Raw genomic sequence first — 15,551 nt, 5'->3', positions numbered from 1 at the left:
GCTGTGGAGGGAGGAGAGGATATTTGTGGTCAGCCTGATCATATTATGCAAAAGCTCTCCTATGATTGGTGGAGATGTGTTCAATAAAAAAAAAAAAGGGGGGGGGGTGTTAGCAGTAGCTGAGGAGGGCTGGCAAAATTGCGTCTCTTCAGCATAATTCATGCAGGTGATGGTGTCTGACGTCCACACGTGTAACCAGAGTGGTCAAACTGGTAATAAAGTGAGCTGCAGTGACAATAATATTGGGGTTCATGATTGTGTTGCCACGCAGCGAGCGAGGCGCGTTATGTCGGAGGAAATATTTCTGTGAAGTGTCTAAACTCCCTCTCCCTTCTCCATGCCGGAGAATCCATTGAGAGAATTTCGCAGCGTTAGTCATCGCAGCAGCTCTCCGCAGTGAGTAGAGGTCTCCTCTCCTGCGCCCCTCTGGACCCACGGTGCTCTCTGTGCGGAGGAGCCAGGGCTACAGACGCGTTCTTTTCCCGTGTGTCTGTGAACCTGAGTGCGTGATTTCTCTTGGACCGACGCGCAAGACGAGGAGGAGGAGTGGAGTGGAAGGGGAGTGGGGGGGGGGGTTTGGGGGGGGGGGGGGTAGAGGTTTAAACACAAGTCAACCGGCATGGTCACATGCTGGCTCTGTCGGTGGCGGTGTGCCGGTGGGCGCCCGGGTTATTAGACTGTTTGCGCAGGACGAGGCGAGCCGACGCCAGTGACCGGGCAGGTGATGTTTGCGCACGTAAGCCGCTGGCGTTTGGTGAGGGGCGCGGGGGACGCGGCCGGAGGGTGCGCGCTGCTGTTGCATCGCCTCACTGGATAACCGCGACTCCCTCATCCGCTCCGTCTGTTCCTCCCTGGGTTGCTCCTCTTCTCTTTTTTTTTTTTTTCTTTCTTTCTTTTCTTTTTTTTTAATGCTCACCGACATACGTGGGACTCTTGATATTGGAAATCAGTGGATAAAGGACCCGACTTTGCGTGTGTGCGTGGAGTGCGTATAATTTCTTGTTATTCTCCTGTACGCGCGTAAAAGCTGCTTCTTCTTTTCTTTTTCTTTTTTTCTTCCAAGAGAGGCAATGCGCCCACCCATGCGATGCTAGGTCCTTAGCTGGGGAGGGAGAGAGAGAGAGAGAAGAGAGAGAGAGAGAGAGAGAGAAGAGAGAGGGAGAGGGAGAGAGAGGTTTTTAGCTGTGGATTTCAGAAGAGGCTAATTTACGAGTCTTGTTTTGCCTTTCAGGGAAAAAAAAAGGGGGGAGATAAGAGGGGGAGGGTGGTTTGGTGAAGGAGAATGCAGCAATCACGTTTTTAAGCATGCAGAAGTGGGCCGTTTCCGGTTCCTAGGCTAGTGTGTGTGTGTGTCCCCCCCTATCCGAGGCCAGCCAGCAGCAGCCGTATGGGGAAAGCAGCGGCGGACACAGATGGCATGGACACTTCCACAAGGTCTGCCGCTCTGCCCTGCCTGCTCTGCCGGAGCCCGTTCGCCGCCGCATCTCTCTTCCAAGTCGCTCCGCCGCCCAGCAGCACTGCAGCACAGCACAGGCTGACGGCATGAGGCTTGATCCAGTGCATTTCTCCATGCTGGTCATCGGGGTCTCCTTCGCCTGTTACGCCCCGAGTCTCAACTCCCTCCAGGACCAGGCAAACCGATCAACCGTGGTCATCGAGGGCGAGGTGCGCTCCTCCCCGGAGAACGGCTCCTCCCGGGAGCCCTACAGTGTGAATGTCAAGGTGCTGGACGTGTGGCCCCTCCACAGCGGCGGTCTGCTGAGGGAGCAGCTCGTCACCGTGGGGGACTTCGGCTCCGAGGCCCCGTGCGTCACGGTGGAGAAGGACCACAGATATATCTTCTTCATGGACCCCACTGCCAAGCCCTTTGTATTCAAGGCATCGTACGCCCCCGTGGACGCCAGCGAGCCGGAGCTGAGGAAGGATGTGGACAGAGCGCTGTGCGAGGACTGCGGTAAGTTCAGGGCATTTCTGTTCCACATGCCTCGCACCGCACCGGGGGGGCCACTGAGGCTGCCATGGTGATGTAAGGAGACAGCGCTCTGGATGCGCGTGCGCGCGCAGTCGGTGCCGTGTCAGCGTGCCTACACACGTGTGCGCGCGCGAGAGTCAGTGGGCAAATCTGTCATAACCCGGTCACCCATAATGCAATGTGTGTGTGTGTGTGTGTGTGTGTGTGTGTGTGTGCGTGTGTGTGTGTGTGTGTGTGTGTGTGTGTGTGTGTGTGTGTGTGTGTGTGTGTGTGTGTGTGTGTGTGTGTGTGTGTGTGTGAATGTGGGGTTGAACCCCTAAACATCACCATCCTGGTCACCAAAACTTCCACCAAGGTCTGCATCATCGTGGATGTGGTGTTCAGGTGGAAGACAAGCTGGTTGGATGGTGCGTGTGTGTGTGTGTGTGTGTGTGTGTGTGTGTGTGTGTGTGTGTGTGTGTGTGTGTGTGTGTGTGTGTGTGTGTGTGTGTGTGTCTCAGAGGGAGCGTTGGGTAGAGCATGTGGTGGGAATCAGGGACAGCAACCTTTTCTTGAGGTAACCTCCTTTCCATGTATTACTGCTACACGACATGTTGGAGCAGAGAAGCTGTCGCTGCCACCCGACCATAGAGACAGGATGTGGGTGGTGGCAACTGTTCAAAGCTCTCAACTTGTTGCAAGTTTCCTTTATGGGGATAAAAAAAAAAATTGTGTGTGTGTTTCTTTTTTCTTTTCTTTTTTTTTTGAACATGAGTGGATTCCTCTGTAGTGTTTTCTGTTTTAAAGTGGGATGAAGGCACAATCCTAAAGCTGAACAGACCCAAGTTAACGTCACTAAAATGGTTTAGTAGTTGTCAGCTTCACACCGTTTGTCGTTTCCTTCCTGACATTCCTTCAGAAGTCTCGTTCTGAGTCAGGGTCAGCTTCAAGTATTCTAATATTATTCACTCCTCCTGTTGCAAAAGCTCTCAGGTGTATGATTCTATATCATATCCAATATTACAGGAGGCAGCACTGAATTTTTGTCAAATCAGCTCTATGATCCTCTGCTCTTGTGTTCTCAGTGGCTCTATTGTTGCACCGCCTTTGAGATCATGTAACAGCGTCTGACGTCCATCATAAACCGTGTTAAAAGCTCCGCTAGTTCTGATGAGACACAGAAAAGATGTGACAGAGGGGATGAGGTGTCATACATGTTCAGAGAACCGCCGGGAATCGTTCAGCTTCCTTGTCTTAGTTAAACTTTTGAAACAACTTGATTGTACTAAGACGACTTCCTCATCTTTGATCTCCTCTAAATCTAGATTCCACCTTATTTCCATGTAAATTAGTCTGTGAAGTGTTCAATTCTGAAGTAACTCAGATGTTTTAACAAAGGGCTCATCCTGCATTTGAGCTATTCTTACCTCTGTGACATGCTAAATTTAACAAGTCATTATTTATGACGGTGCTTCTGCAAACAGACCTCAGACTTAAAAAAAACAAAAAACAAAACCAACACATTTTCAGGGCAGGGATAAGCTCAAGAGAGGAGATACCCACTTATGGGCTGATTCACCCTGTACACACACACACACACACACACACAACCTAATTAGACCCTGCAGAGTGAGTGGCGACACAATAGATGCACTGTAGCCGTCACTAGCCTCTGAATATGTCCACAGCGACAACAGACGACTGATGCTACTATCATCACTTCTGCTTCTTTGCTGTGACTGATCAGCTCCATCTGCTGAAACAAATCTCAGAGGTTCCTGCCCAGAAACAAGGCACCTAGTGAACGAAATTATTCAATCAAATTGTATTAATATTCCAGTTATTTTTTGCATGAATGTTTTGTGATAATACTTGCACTCCTCCTCTTCAGAGCTGCTGTGTTGCAGATAAGTGGTGTCCTGTTTAGCCCATATTCAGACATTAAAACTCAGTGCAAGCGCAGCTTCTCCTGCTTGTAAAAATACATTTAAGTAATGTATCATAAACCCTCCCTCAGCAAAAACAAAACAAAAAAACTCTCAGCTGCTTATTAGGCAGGACTCTCTATCAGGTGTTCAATCACGGGCCAGATGACATTTTTCATCGGGGGGGGGGGGGGTGCAGTCATGTCGTTTGGCAGGAGATGCGCTGAGAGGATTCTGATGTGTAGTTTAATCTGAGGAGGAAGGCGCTCAGAGATGGGGTGGAGGGAGTGTCTGCAGACACACACCCAGAGCCTAACCAATCCCTAATGTAGCCTAAACACTGCCAGCAAATCACATTCAGACAGAAGGAACACCCACTTCTGTGAACGCCCCCCACCCACCCCACAGGACCTGTCAAAGCAGCAATATTATATACTATAATGTTGATTTTGGCCACAGTTACTGATATCTGTTTTGTTAATGTAATACTATACTGGAAAAAGCTGTGCTGATGAATTCATAGCCGAGATCAATTTAAAACAGTTTCCTGGCTGAAGTCATGAGTTATTGTTTGACTGTTTGAATGACGTGAACCCAACGAGTGTCTGAAGAAACAAACCAGCAAAATGGAGAGCTTGGTGTGAAATGGAGGGGAAATGAAAAAGCAGCAGCGGAAGCCTCAGGTTTCCTCAGTGAACATGAACGCCGCAGCTGTTTAGCACGAACACTAACAGCTGGGCTGACCTGGTAGGGTTCCATCATGACTGTTCACCTTTAACCTTCTGGTTCAAATGTCAAACCTTAAATATACGTAGGTGTTCTCTACGGCAGCCAAACATGAATGACTGGTACTAGTTTACCACACAGTAAAACAACAAACCAGCAGCGGCTGGAGCTCCACCGTTTTATCGCTCGCTTTGTTTCTGAGCCGCTGTTGACGCCGCTGGTTTGTTGTAGTAAAACCATTTTACTACCAGCTCCACCGTCTCCAGGTCGGGTTCAGAATTTGTGTCTAAGAATAATAACATTTGCAGAAAATCATGGATTTGGCGGAATCAATGGCACAGCAGGCCTTTTACAATTATTACATAATTATCAAAACACAATTATGTGATCTAACTGTGCAACTGTGACAATCCCTTCCATTCATCTGGTGTTCATAGAAACTGTTGGATTAAAGTGAAATAGCTTATTGTCACATATTTCCCAGTTTGATTGTGAGTAATAACAATAACAGTGACAATACTAATAATACTAATGCTACTGCCACTAGTAATAATATTAGCAACAACAACAGCAGCAGCAAGAGCAACGAGAATAACAACGCTAATAATAATAATAGTAATAGTAATAAGAATAAGAAAAGCATTGTCTGGCTGCATCCTGGTGGCCGACTTTTTTTCTGAGTTGTTTAACTTTTCAATAAACATCTCTTATATAAAAATCGTGAATTATTTTGACTTAAATTATACAGCACGTCAGCTGTTAGCAACTGGTGGTCTTAAGACAAATGAAAAAGGTTTTTATAGGATTTTGTCATAATTGCGGAAAAAAAGTTGCTATCAAAACTGCTAAAGACCCATTTTTGCTATATGTTGAAGATGGATGCTGCCTTCATGGTGGAAATGCAGCTGCTGTACTGACAGAAATAGTTGACAGTGTAGCTGCAATTCAAGGTGGACAAGACAAACATGTATAGAAGCAACAAAGAGAAAAACTGAATTAAAAAAATTTTGTAAAAGCTCTCTGTCCTCACGTCATCACCTCTTTTTTGTAACTTTGGAAACTACATTTTCACAACCCCGTCTTACCACTGCTACGTTTGTTGGTGCTCCCCACACCCAGGTGGCCAACCTTGACCCACTGGTCACTGACTCACCATCAGAGGAGATTCCAGCTCATTGGAGCTACTTTGCTGATCATGCTCTGCAGAACTGGTTGCAGCAGCACATGTGAAGGAAAAGCACGCCTATTCTCTCCACAGATTGAAAGCTACAGGAGTCAAATAATCAATAAGGAACCTTCTTTCTCTCTGTGCAGAAATCACATGTATGTCTCTGCTGAGCTCCAGTAGCCTACACTCCTCTCCCTCGCTACTCACTCCCTGTTTTAGTCAGTGGATATATCTCAGACATGTTGACAGCTCACAGTTCCATTTTAAAAAGTACAAAACCAACCTTATCTCACATCTCAGGCAGTCTAAAACATAATGTAGGTCTTCTCTGATCACTGCTGTTGACATACCTTTTGAGATACAATGACAGTTTCTTCCTAAAATAACTCCATGTGATGCCCAAACATGCTCCTGTCACTGATGCTGGATCTGCTGCAGCGTCGCTCCGCTCTCCCTCCCCCTCGCACCGCCTCCCTCCCTCACGCTGTCGCTGTGTGTAGCCGGAGTGTGTGCTTCAGTTCATGGCTGCCCTCCCGTCAGTCAGCCACACAGAGGAGGAGAGGAGGATGGATATTTTGCTTTGAGATTACAAATACATCCCACAATAATGCGTGCTGTGAAGCATCTAGAACTAATAGCGAGAGATTTTTTTCCTTTTGCCCTGATTGAGAACTCTTAACCTTGTATTTCTATAGTTTTACCTTCTCCTAGCTCATATTTATCATGTTTTTACTGATGTGTTGCTTACAGGCATTACAGGAATAATTAGACTTTGAAAATAAGTTATTGGATTTTTAGTTAGAAGACTGATTACATTTGTGCACCATGTAAAATATTGAAGTCTAACTGAAAAATACCCCCTACCAACCTGTCTGACGCTCACGAAGCTGACACTCGATCCTAAGCAAACGCACACGTACATGTAAAGACAACATGTTGTCCTGTTTCTGAAGTCTTGTCATCAGATTGCAGTCGATCATTCCAGTCCTCCTGTTCCTGCGCAAGAGACTGAAACGGAAACTTCACACTGCCAAGCTCTGCTATAGCTTGAGATGTTTTACAGCACTCAACAAATCAATAAACCTTTCTTCATCAACAAATAGTCCAGATAAGTTGTGTGGACCGTCAGGTTGTTTCCCCGCATTTCCAGTTATTGTCTTTCTAAACCGCATTGTGGCTCAGCTCACACACACACACACACACACACACACACACACACACACACACACACACACACACACACACATACACACACGTGTGAGAGTGGTGTCAGTGTTCTCGTGGGAAACACACACATTTTGATTTAACACATGGAACTATTTTGAGGTAGATCTGAGAACACTCGTAGCGATCATACCGGGACACAAATTGATGTTTGGGATTTTTTTTTTTTTGGGCACATTGGAATTCATGTTTGTGTGTAAGTGTGCATGCAAAATGGTTATAATTATGTCAAAGTGCTACTGGATGTGTATACAAAGTGTAATTGCAGATTAGTGTGCATACATATGAGGGTGTTGCTGCTTCTCAGCTCGGGCTCACATCAGCTTTCACAGTCGCTCCGGCATCGATTTTCCAAAACCCAGAACTTTGAATTTTATTTTTCTCTGGAGCAGCATGTTAAAAACGATCCTTGCAATGGGAAGCGTCCTTGAGGCCACACCCTTGAACAAATCGTTAAACCAATCACAGTGAGTTTAAGCTTTCTTTATGCCTGCAGCAAACAACTGTCTCAATCAGCTAAGGAGGATAGAGATGTGATTGTGGAGCGTTAGCACAACCTGAACTGTCCATGTTGGTTCCCAGTCGTCCAGGTCGAGTGAAATCCAACAGAGCAGGTGTGAATGGTTCTTGTGGTTCCCCAGGAACCACAACAGCAGCAACCATTTTTGCTCTTCTCGACGATCTGGATCGTAAAAGTTTGGTGAATGTTTATCACGTGGTCTCAATGTTGCTTGTACCAGAAACAATACTTTACGGAGTCTTTGAATAAGAGGCATTCCACCTTAAGCCAGCCTTAAGGTGGTGCCCAGAACATCGTTTGTCCTGTATGGTAATATGAACACAACGATCCACTGGGTTGTGTGTGCATCCATCCATCCATCCATCCATCCATCCATCCATCCATCCATCCATCCATCCAAACAACAGCTTTGGATGTCCGAGCTCCTGACATCTCTGAGGGTGAGCCCAGGCACCCCATGAAGGAAGCCCACTTCATCTCCTTATACCCACAGTTCCAATCTGTTCATAACCGTCCAGCACTTATGAACACAACCCCCAGATACATAAACTCCTCGGATGAAGGCAGCAACTCACCCCAACCTGGAGGAAGTCTGCAGGTTTCCAGGAGAGAACCACGGCCTGAGGTATGGAGGTGTGACTCTGATGCCAGCTGTTCACACGCAGCTGCCACGAGTATGGTGCATCCTAAAGACGATGAAGCCAGGAGAACAGTAACAACACAACAGTGCTGTTGTTCTAATCCCGACATAAACCTCATTCTAACCTTCTCCTTCAAAAACAAGTCTCATCCGTCAAACGGCTCTTTGAAGTTCTGACAATCAGCCAAAATGTACTGACTTTAACATGTCTTCAGTCTCTTGGTTAAAAATCTGCTTTTAACCACACACACACACACACACACACACACACACACACACACACACACACACACACACACACACACACACACACACACACACACACACACACACACACAACCATGCCAGTTAGCTGTTGCTGTTGCTGCTGTGCTGCAGATGCCCCAGTGTGCTGTCATTAGCAGGGAGATCTGGGGCTGCTATAAATTATGCACACCGAATAACAGAAGGCTGAGGATTTCTCCGTTTTCCTGCTTCTGTGTGTGCGTGTGTGTCTGTGTGTATGTGTGCATGTGTGTGTGTGTGTGTGTGTGTGACCTATAGACTAGGATTTTAGTCATCTGTGTGTGGCTGACATTACACTGATCAACGCTTCTCGTCAACATGCGTGTCTGAGAATACTCCTGTGGGGTTCAGCATGGTCACGACTGCCTAGCTTGTGTACATGTCCTTCAGTTATGTAGCATGTGTGTGAGAGAGAGAGTGTGTGTGTGTGTGTGTGTGTGTGTGTCCTAGCTTATGAATAATGTATCAGCACTCACCTATTCCAGCAGTCAGCCTTAGTAGAAAACTTCAGCACATGCTTCTTAAAGGGACGCCATAGCTCAGTTTGTGAAAAAGAGAAATCTCACACACCTCACGCACACACACACACACACACACACACACACACACACACACACACACACACACACACACACACACACACACACACACACACACACACACACACACGTAGAATTGCGCAGCTGCACACACCCTTCTCACTGCATCAGCAAACTGTGCGTCTCCTCAGATGTGATGGATTTTTGCTATATGTCTGAGATGTCCTATTGTTTTCTTGAAAATCCATTTCTATCTTTGTCATTCTTCTCTGCAGGAAGCCCAGTCGTGGTCGACAGGAAGGGTCTGACATGCAGTTAGCAAACCTCTGATATTTTTCAAGTTGTAAAATGTCAGTTTTCTGTCACTGGGAGTTAGAGTTAGTGACCAAGAACTGGTCTGTCGTATCCAAAGTGTCTGTGAGTGAGTTCTGTAACTAAACCGTTGGCTGTTGCCTGATCCAACACTGGAGCTGTTCGGAGCAGCTTCCATGAACCCCCACCTCAGTGATATCCCTGAAACAGACGGACGTACATGCTACATTTCCTGAGCAAGCGAAGAGTTAAGCTGTCCCTTTTTGTTCTATATCGGGCTGTCATTGGCTCAGAAAGGTGGGCTATCTTTATCTCTGTTTGTTGTGGTGAGCTTTGATAGTGACAGGTTGAGTATCTTCATCTGTCTTCCAGATGTCCTCCTCTGCCTCTCTAGATGGTATCAAGGGATCATTATCAGCCTGTAGTTTGCACTGTGTGCGTATTCTATGTTTGTGCATCTCTGTCCACACATAAATAGCACATATTTGCTTGTGAGAAGTAGAGGCTTCATTGCTGGTAAAACATTTGCTCAGTCGTTGCTTCTGAAGTCATATTTATTCCCTCATCATTTTGCTTTAAGACAAGTTTTTTATGCTACATCCCAGCTACTCCCATTGATTGATTGTACATTATTCATAATTGCATCAAGTTAAATTTCTCGTAGCTTAGGAGGTGAACAGTAGGTGCAACCTGTTCTTCTGGACTGACACTAAAACAAAATAGTTTCAGATGGTTTTGAAGTTTATTCCAGGAGAGAAAAAGGAGCTTCTGACTGACTGTCTAACCTTTATATCCAGGGGTAGCAGTGCAGACTCTGAACAGCAGACCAGCTCTTTACCCTTGAAGGCTTGCTTAGAGGGCCAATGGAGTTGACCCAGTCTGTTGACTTGTGTTTGTAGAGCTTCAAGAGCTCCTATGTGTCCCTCAGGATGGTACTATGGGGCCATCCCGTCCCTGTACAAAACCCTGTAAAAGTGTGTTCTTGCCACAAAGTCAACCGTGCTTTCAGGGGATGTCTAACTCCGCCAAGGTTGTCCCTTTTCTCTAATCCTGTTGTGATGCTCATGGACAGGATCTTAAGGCACAGCGTGGGTGAGGAGAGGGCCTGTTTAGGGACCGTTCGCACGTCATTGTTTGCAAGTCCAAATTAAGTCTTAAGTATTTCGGGGATAAGTTCAGGTAAGGTCTGTTGTAATGAGAACATTCTTGAATCTGCTGCACACCATCCAGTCTTCTGAGAGTAATATGTCCATCTTTAACCAATTCAGGGCATGTATTGGCATTTATCTGTTATGTGTTAGTATACAGCATTAGCATTTTTTTGGGTATATAGGTAATTCAGGCAGGCCATACCAATGCAGTATAAAAAGATCATGCCCAGCTGCTGCATCATGCATAATCTCTCATAACAAAAAACTCTTTTGCAGCCTAGAAGCACAGCGCAGAAGAATCTTTAATGTTCTCTGTGAAGGCATGAAGGCTGGAAACAAAGCCTGTTGCTGCGAAAATGCAGAAACAAAAGTCATGCAGTGTAACTGTCCAGTGAGGAGGAGAGCAAAGGAGAAAGATCCTCTGTACACCGACATGCGAGAGGAAGAGTGTCCGGCTGAATCACCTGATATCAATCACTCCATTAAACACTCAGTCCGGTGTAAGTCATATAAAAAGGAGATCTCAGATGAAAGTGAACGAAAGACCTGCAAGAAGACCAAGAAACCACAGCTAGCGCTCTGTGTGGCAAAAAGCTTGCTCAAGTTTTTATGTATTTGGAAAACGCTTGTTCAATCCACCTCGACTCAAAGCTGTAGTTTGGAATTTGTCTCACAAATGGACGCTAGTCTCCTGGAAACAGTTTGGTCTTTGATGCGCTCAGTCATCCACGCGCCACCCAGCACCAGACTGTCTTCTCCAGCTATGACACTAGAGGGTTGTAAAAGTAAGACGATGAACCAAGAATAGTATTTTATTTATTCCCTCAATCCAAACATATTAACTGTATTTTCCCAACATTATCACAAGACGTGTGTGATCACTTGTTGCCCTTTGTCCAGAATGTAACTAGCTTTATTCATGTCCATCAACTCCATCAGCTGGCTGTTCCCAGTAGAATTTCCCATTTACCTAATTTCCAAATATGCGTTTACATTTAAGCTTTAAGTGTGTGCTGGTTTAGTGTGACCTCCTCTTTGGTACTCATACTATCTTTATTACAATCATATTGCATAATAAGTCAGCAGTATCTCAGACAGAGTGCATGATTCGTTCTCATGGAAAAAACTGATAATTTTAATTAATTTTTTCGTCGTCAACATTTCACCATTTTTCTATGACCACTCAACTCCTTCGTTTTGTATTTAAATCCATTGTTAACCAGAGTTATCTGTAAAAAACCCCATTTTAATATGATACGATACTTCTTAACCTCTGTTATGCTTGATCAAATATGTAATTTCATATTTCACCAATGACTGTTTTTAAACTGTTATATATTTATATACTGTATATAAGTGTTGTTTCTCATCAAGCATCCTACAAGTGAATCTCTTGAACGGGCGCTCAGCCTGTTGAAACTTGGCCCCATTATGCATCATTTTGAATCTTTTGTGATAGTCTCTGTTGGTTCTCACAGGCTGACCAGCTGATAACTAATGATCAGTTTAGCGAGGTTAATTTAGAGAGTTTTGTGGGAAATCAACTTTAAGCTGCTATCTATTGCTGCCAACATCCACACTTGCCAAGAGCAGATCTAAGCCTTAAGAACACTTGTTTAGTGGAGCGGATTCATTTCTGTGGAGATGGAAGTGCTAAAGTGAGACTCAGTGTTGTTTTCAAATCTTATATATAATTTAATGTCATAATTAGGTGCGTAATGGAGATATTTGAAACTCAGAATGTCTGTCAGATTTAAATATACCCCCATTAAACATGAAGCTGACACATAACATATAGCATTTACTCATCATTACTGTTTAACTGTTCATCAATCAATTTGTGGTTGTTCTTTGAGCTGTTAGACATGTTCTTGCTTGTAGTATTCTTTTGTAAAACACAAACACCATAAAGAAACATGCTAACCTCAGCACACCCGTTTTTAGTTATTTTGTGTGATTAAGCTGAGATATCTGATGACACGCCAGATCTCTGGTGTGGCACCACAACCCATCAGCTTTAATTTGAACTGATGCCACACAGCTTCAATCATACCAGTGCTCAACAAGACACTGCTCTGACTTTTGGCTTCAATTGCTTGGTGTAAACACAGAAAACAGCGCTATTTTCATCATGGCATCATGGCAGTAAACGCAGAGCCAGGGAACTGTAAGCAAACAATCAAATGAAACCAAAATATCAAATACAAGAGCCTTGTGATCATTGTTGGATCATCCAGCGACTTAAAGGACTTTGTATTGACCTGTATTTATGTCCGTATTAACCCGTATGACTGTCTTTAATTACCAACAATAGCAAACAATGCTAGGAAGACAAAAAACAGAAACACCTAAACTTTCACCGCTGAGGCAACTAAAATACAAAATATTTCAGAGTAATTAATGCTTGCAGTGATCATCCCCTTCCTCATGACGTGTTACAACCTGTGTTGTAGGTATAGTAACACTGGAGATTTGTTTGTGGGACTTCCCGAGAGCATCTATTACAATCTTTCAAATGTAATTATTGTCATCTATATCCATTTTTCTTCAAATTCATAAGAACAATCCACCTTCATTTCTGTATTTAGTTTTTTCACAGGTCTGATTGTATATGAACTACACCTGACCATGTAAACAACAAGAGGACAAACTGTGGCGTAATACAATATGGACTGGATTGTCAATGCTCCTGTCATTTATTTCACCTGTTACACAAATATTGAAGAGAGTAACGAGTAAAATCTCAAAATGTAGCAATGTCTCTAAAATGAATTCCAAAGAGAGAAAGAAACCTGGTGGACTAGTCAAGACGTTGGTATAAGAACCAGCTGCTAGCTGGGACACATTTAGCTGCACAATTTATTTGGAGAAAAAGTGAATGTGAGCACACCTGTCAGTTTGACAGTTTGGGTTGCAGATACACTGATTGTGTTTGTTTGCTCTTCAGAATAAATTTTGTTGATGGGGGGGGGGGTTGTTTTCTACCTGTATCATTGATTGTCTGCTTCTTGTTCAATTGGGCTTATTTATAGATAGTCTTGCTGCTTCAGAGAGCTCAGCCCTTTAGTCAAATATTAGGTCACAGCCAGCATAAGTTTAGTTCTCACTAGCATTGGTTTTAACAAAGGACCTGGCTGAGCTGTGCAACATCAAGTGTGTTCACACTTTTAATTAGGCCAGAATGCACTAAACTAGGGATACCTGAAAAGTATAGTCAAAATGGCCCAAAAGTTAGACTTAGACTTCTCGTCCTCAACTTGGTCATTTACAAGAAGTGAAGAACCTCAGGAGACTTGTCAAGCTTGTAAAAATGAGAATCAAGGATATAACATTCACTCTGGAGATCAATTTTGCAGCCCTGCAATGCACAGGCAATGCATCCGGGGTGTACCCTGCCTCTCACCTGTAACAATCTGGGATAGGCTTCAGTAGACCTGTGACCAACAAGGTGGGTATGCAAAGAAAATGGATGGATGGATGGATGGATGGATGGATGGATGGATGGGAGGATGGATGGATGGATGGGTGGATGGATGGATGGATGGATCACCATTGCAAAGTCTCAAAAAAGTACCATTATTCGTGAAACAGGAAGTGTACTAAACAATGAATACTACAAGTAGTACACTTGTGAGTATACTGTAACTCTAGCCAATCATTATTATTATCATAAATGGAAATATCAGCTTTGACATGTCTGATGTAGACAAGTCATAATGAGTGTGAATGAATGGATCTTTTCTACACTTCTCTGATTCAGAATATAATTTATGATCCATTCACTAACACTGGAAACTAACATTTCAAAAAGGTGCTATATGTTAAAGCGAAACTGATATTAAAGTTATAAATGATAGAATTTAATAGTCATGTTTACATGCAGAAAGAGAGGGGAACAATGACTGGACCATGAGGCACGCCACATCAAATATTCTTATCATTTTGTTTGTCAGTAGGTCACCTTCTCCTGTCATTGTCTGTGTCTGGACTCTCCAAAGGGCAATGGACAATAGAATCTTCATTAGAATATTTAGCTCCTGATTGAAGACAGATGTGATCAATGTTTCAATCCCCTTATCAGGAGGGTTAGGCTCCCTTACAAGCCTGCTGCTAATGGTGTGTGCGTCTTGGGGGGTAAGCTGATGGGAGAAATGAAAGGTGAGAAATGGTGAGGTGGTGGTGTAGGATAAGTGATGGAGGAGAGAGAGGGAAGATAACAGGATGGATGAAAACAGGAGGTGAGACAGAAGTGAGACAGACACACAGAGAGAGAGAGAGATGAATGAATGAATCAAGTGCTATGGAGATGGAAAGGGAAAGAAAAAGATAAATGGAGGACATGTGGGGAGCAGAATGACTCCCAACCCAGAGAAAGATGAAAAGAAGGAGAAAGGAGAGACAGAGAGAGAATCGGTTCTCCCTACCGTTCTGCCCGCAAGCCCTTCATTAACTATTCATTGCCAACTTTGCACATCCTCCCATTGTCTATCTGACTATTTATCTATCTATCTATCTGTCTATCTATCTACCTATCTATTGTCTGTCTGTCTGTCTGTCTGTCTGTCTGTCTGTCTGTCTGTCTGTCTGTCTGTCTGTCTGTCTGTCTGTCTGTCTGTCTGTCTGTCTGTCTGTCATCTATCTATCTGCCTTCCTACCTGCATCCCTACCAACCTACCATCTATCCATCTAACAATGAACAACTCTAGTGCTGATTGACAAGGTCAAGTCAGAGTTAGTGATGGTGTGTGTTAGTGTTAGTGGTGTGTGTTAGTGTTAGTGTTAGTGGTGTGTGTTAGTGATGGTGTGTTAGTGATGGTGTGTGTTAGTGTTAATGATGGTGTGTGTTAGTGTTAGTGATGTGTGTTAGTGTTCGTGATGGTGTGTGTTAGTGTTAGTGATGTGTGTTAGTGTTAGTGATGGTGTGTGTTAGTGTTAGTGATGTGTGTTAGTGTTAGTGATGTGTGTTAGTGTTAGTGATGTGTGTGTTAGTGTTAGTGATGTGTGTTAGTGTTAGTGATGGTGTGTGTTAGTGATGTGTGTTAGTGTTAGTGATGGTGTGTGTTAGTATTAGTGATGTGTGTTAGTGTTAGTGATGGTGTGTGTTAGTGTT

General features: G+C 44.1%; 1 protein-coding gene across 1 annotated transcript in view; it reads left to right on the top strand.

The window, feature by feature from the left end:
• Window positions 1–591: 591 nt before the first annotated feature.
• LOC137602647 (pro-neuregulin-2, membrane-bound isoform-like) overlaps window positions 592–15,551 on the top strand; it is a 52,673-nt gene continuing 37,713 nt past the window's right edge. The window contains exon 1 of the mRNA XM_068325549.1: window positions 592–1,954. Coding sequence (XP_068181650.1) covers window positions 1,543–1,954 — 412 coding nt within the window. The 5' untranslated portion in view covers window positions 592–1,542. The remainder of the gene's footprint in view (window positions 1,955–15,551) is intronic.

The sequence above is a fragment of the Antennarius striatus genome, chromosome 10 (assembly GCF_040054535.1).
Source record: "Antennarius striatus isolate MH-2024 chromosome 10, ASM4005453v1, whole genome shotgun sequence".
NCBI lineage: Eukaryota > Metazoa > Chordata > Actinopteri > Lophiiformes > Antennariidae > Antennarius > Antennarius striatus.
Note: the sequence above shows the minus strand (reverse complement) of the source record. Positions and strands in the feature narration are given on the sequence as shown.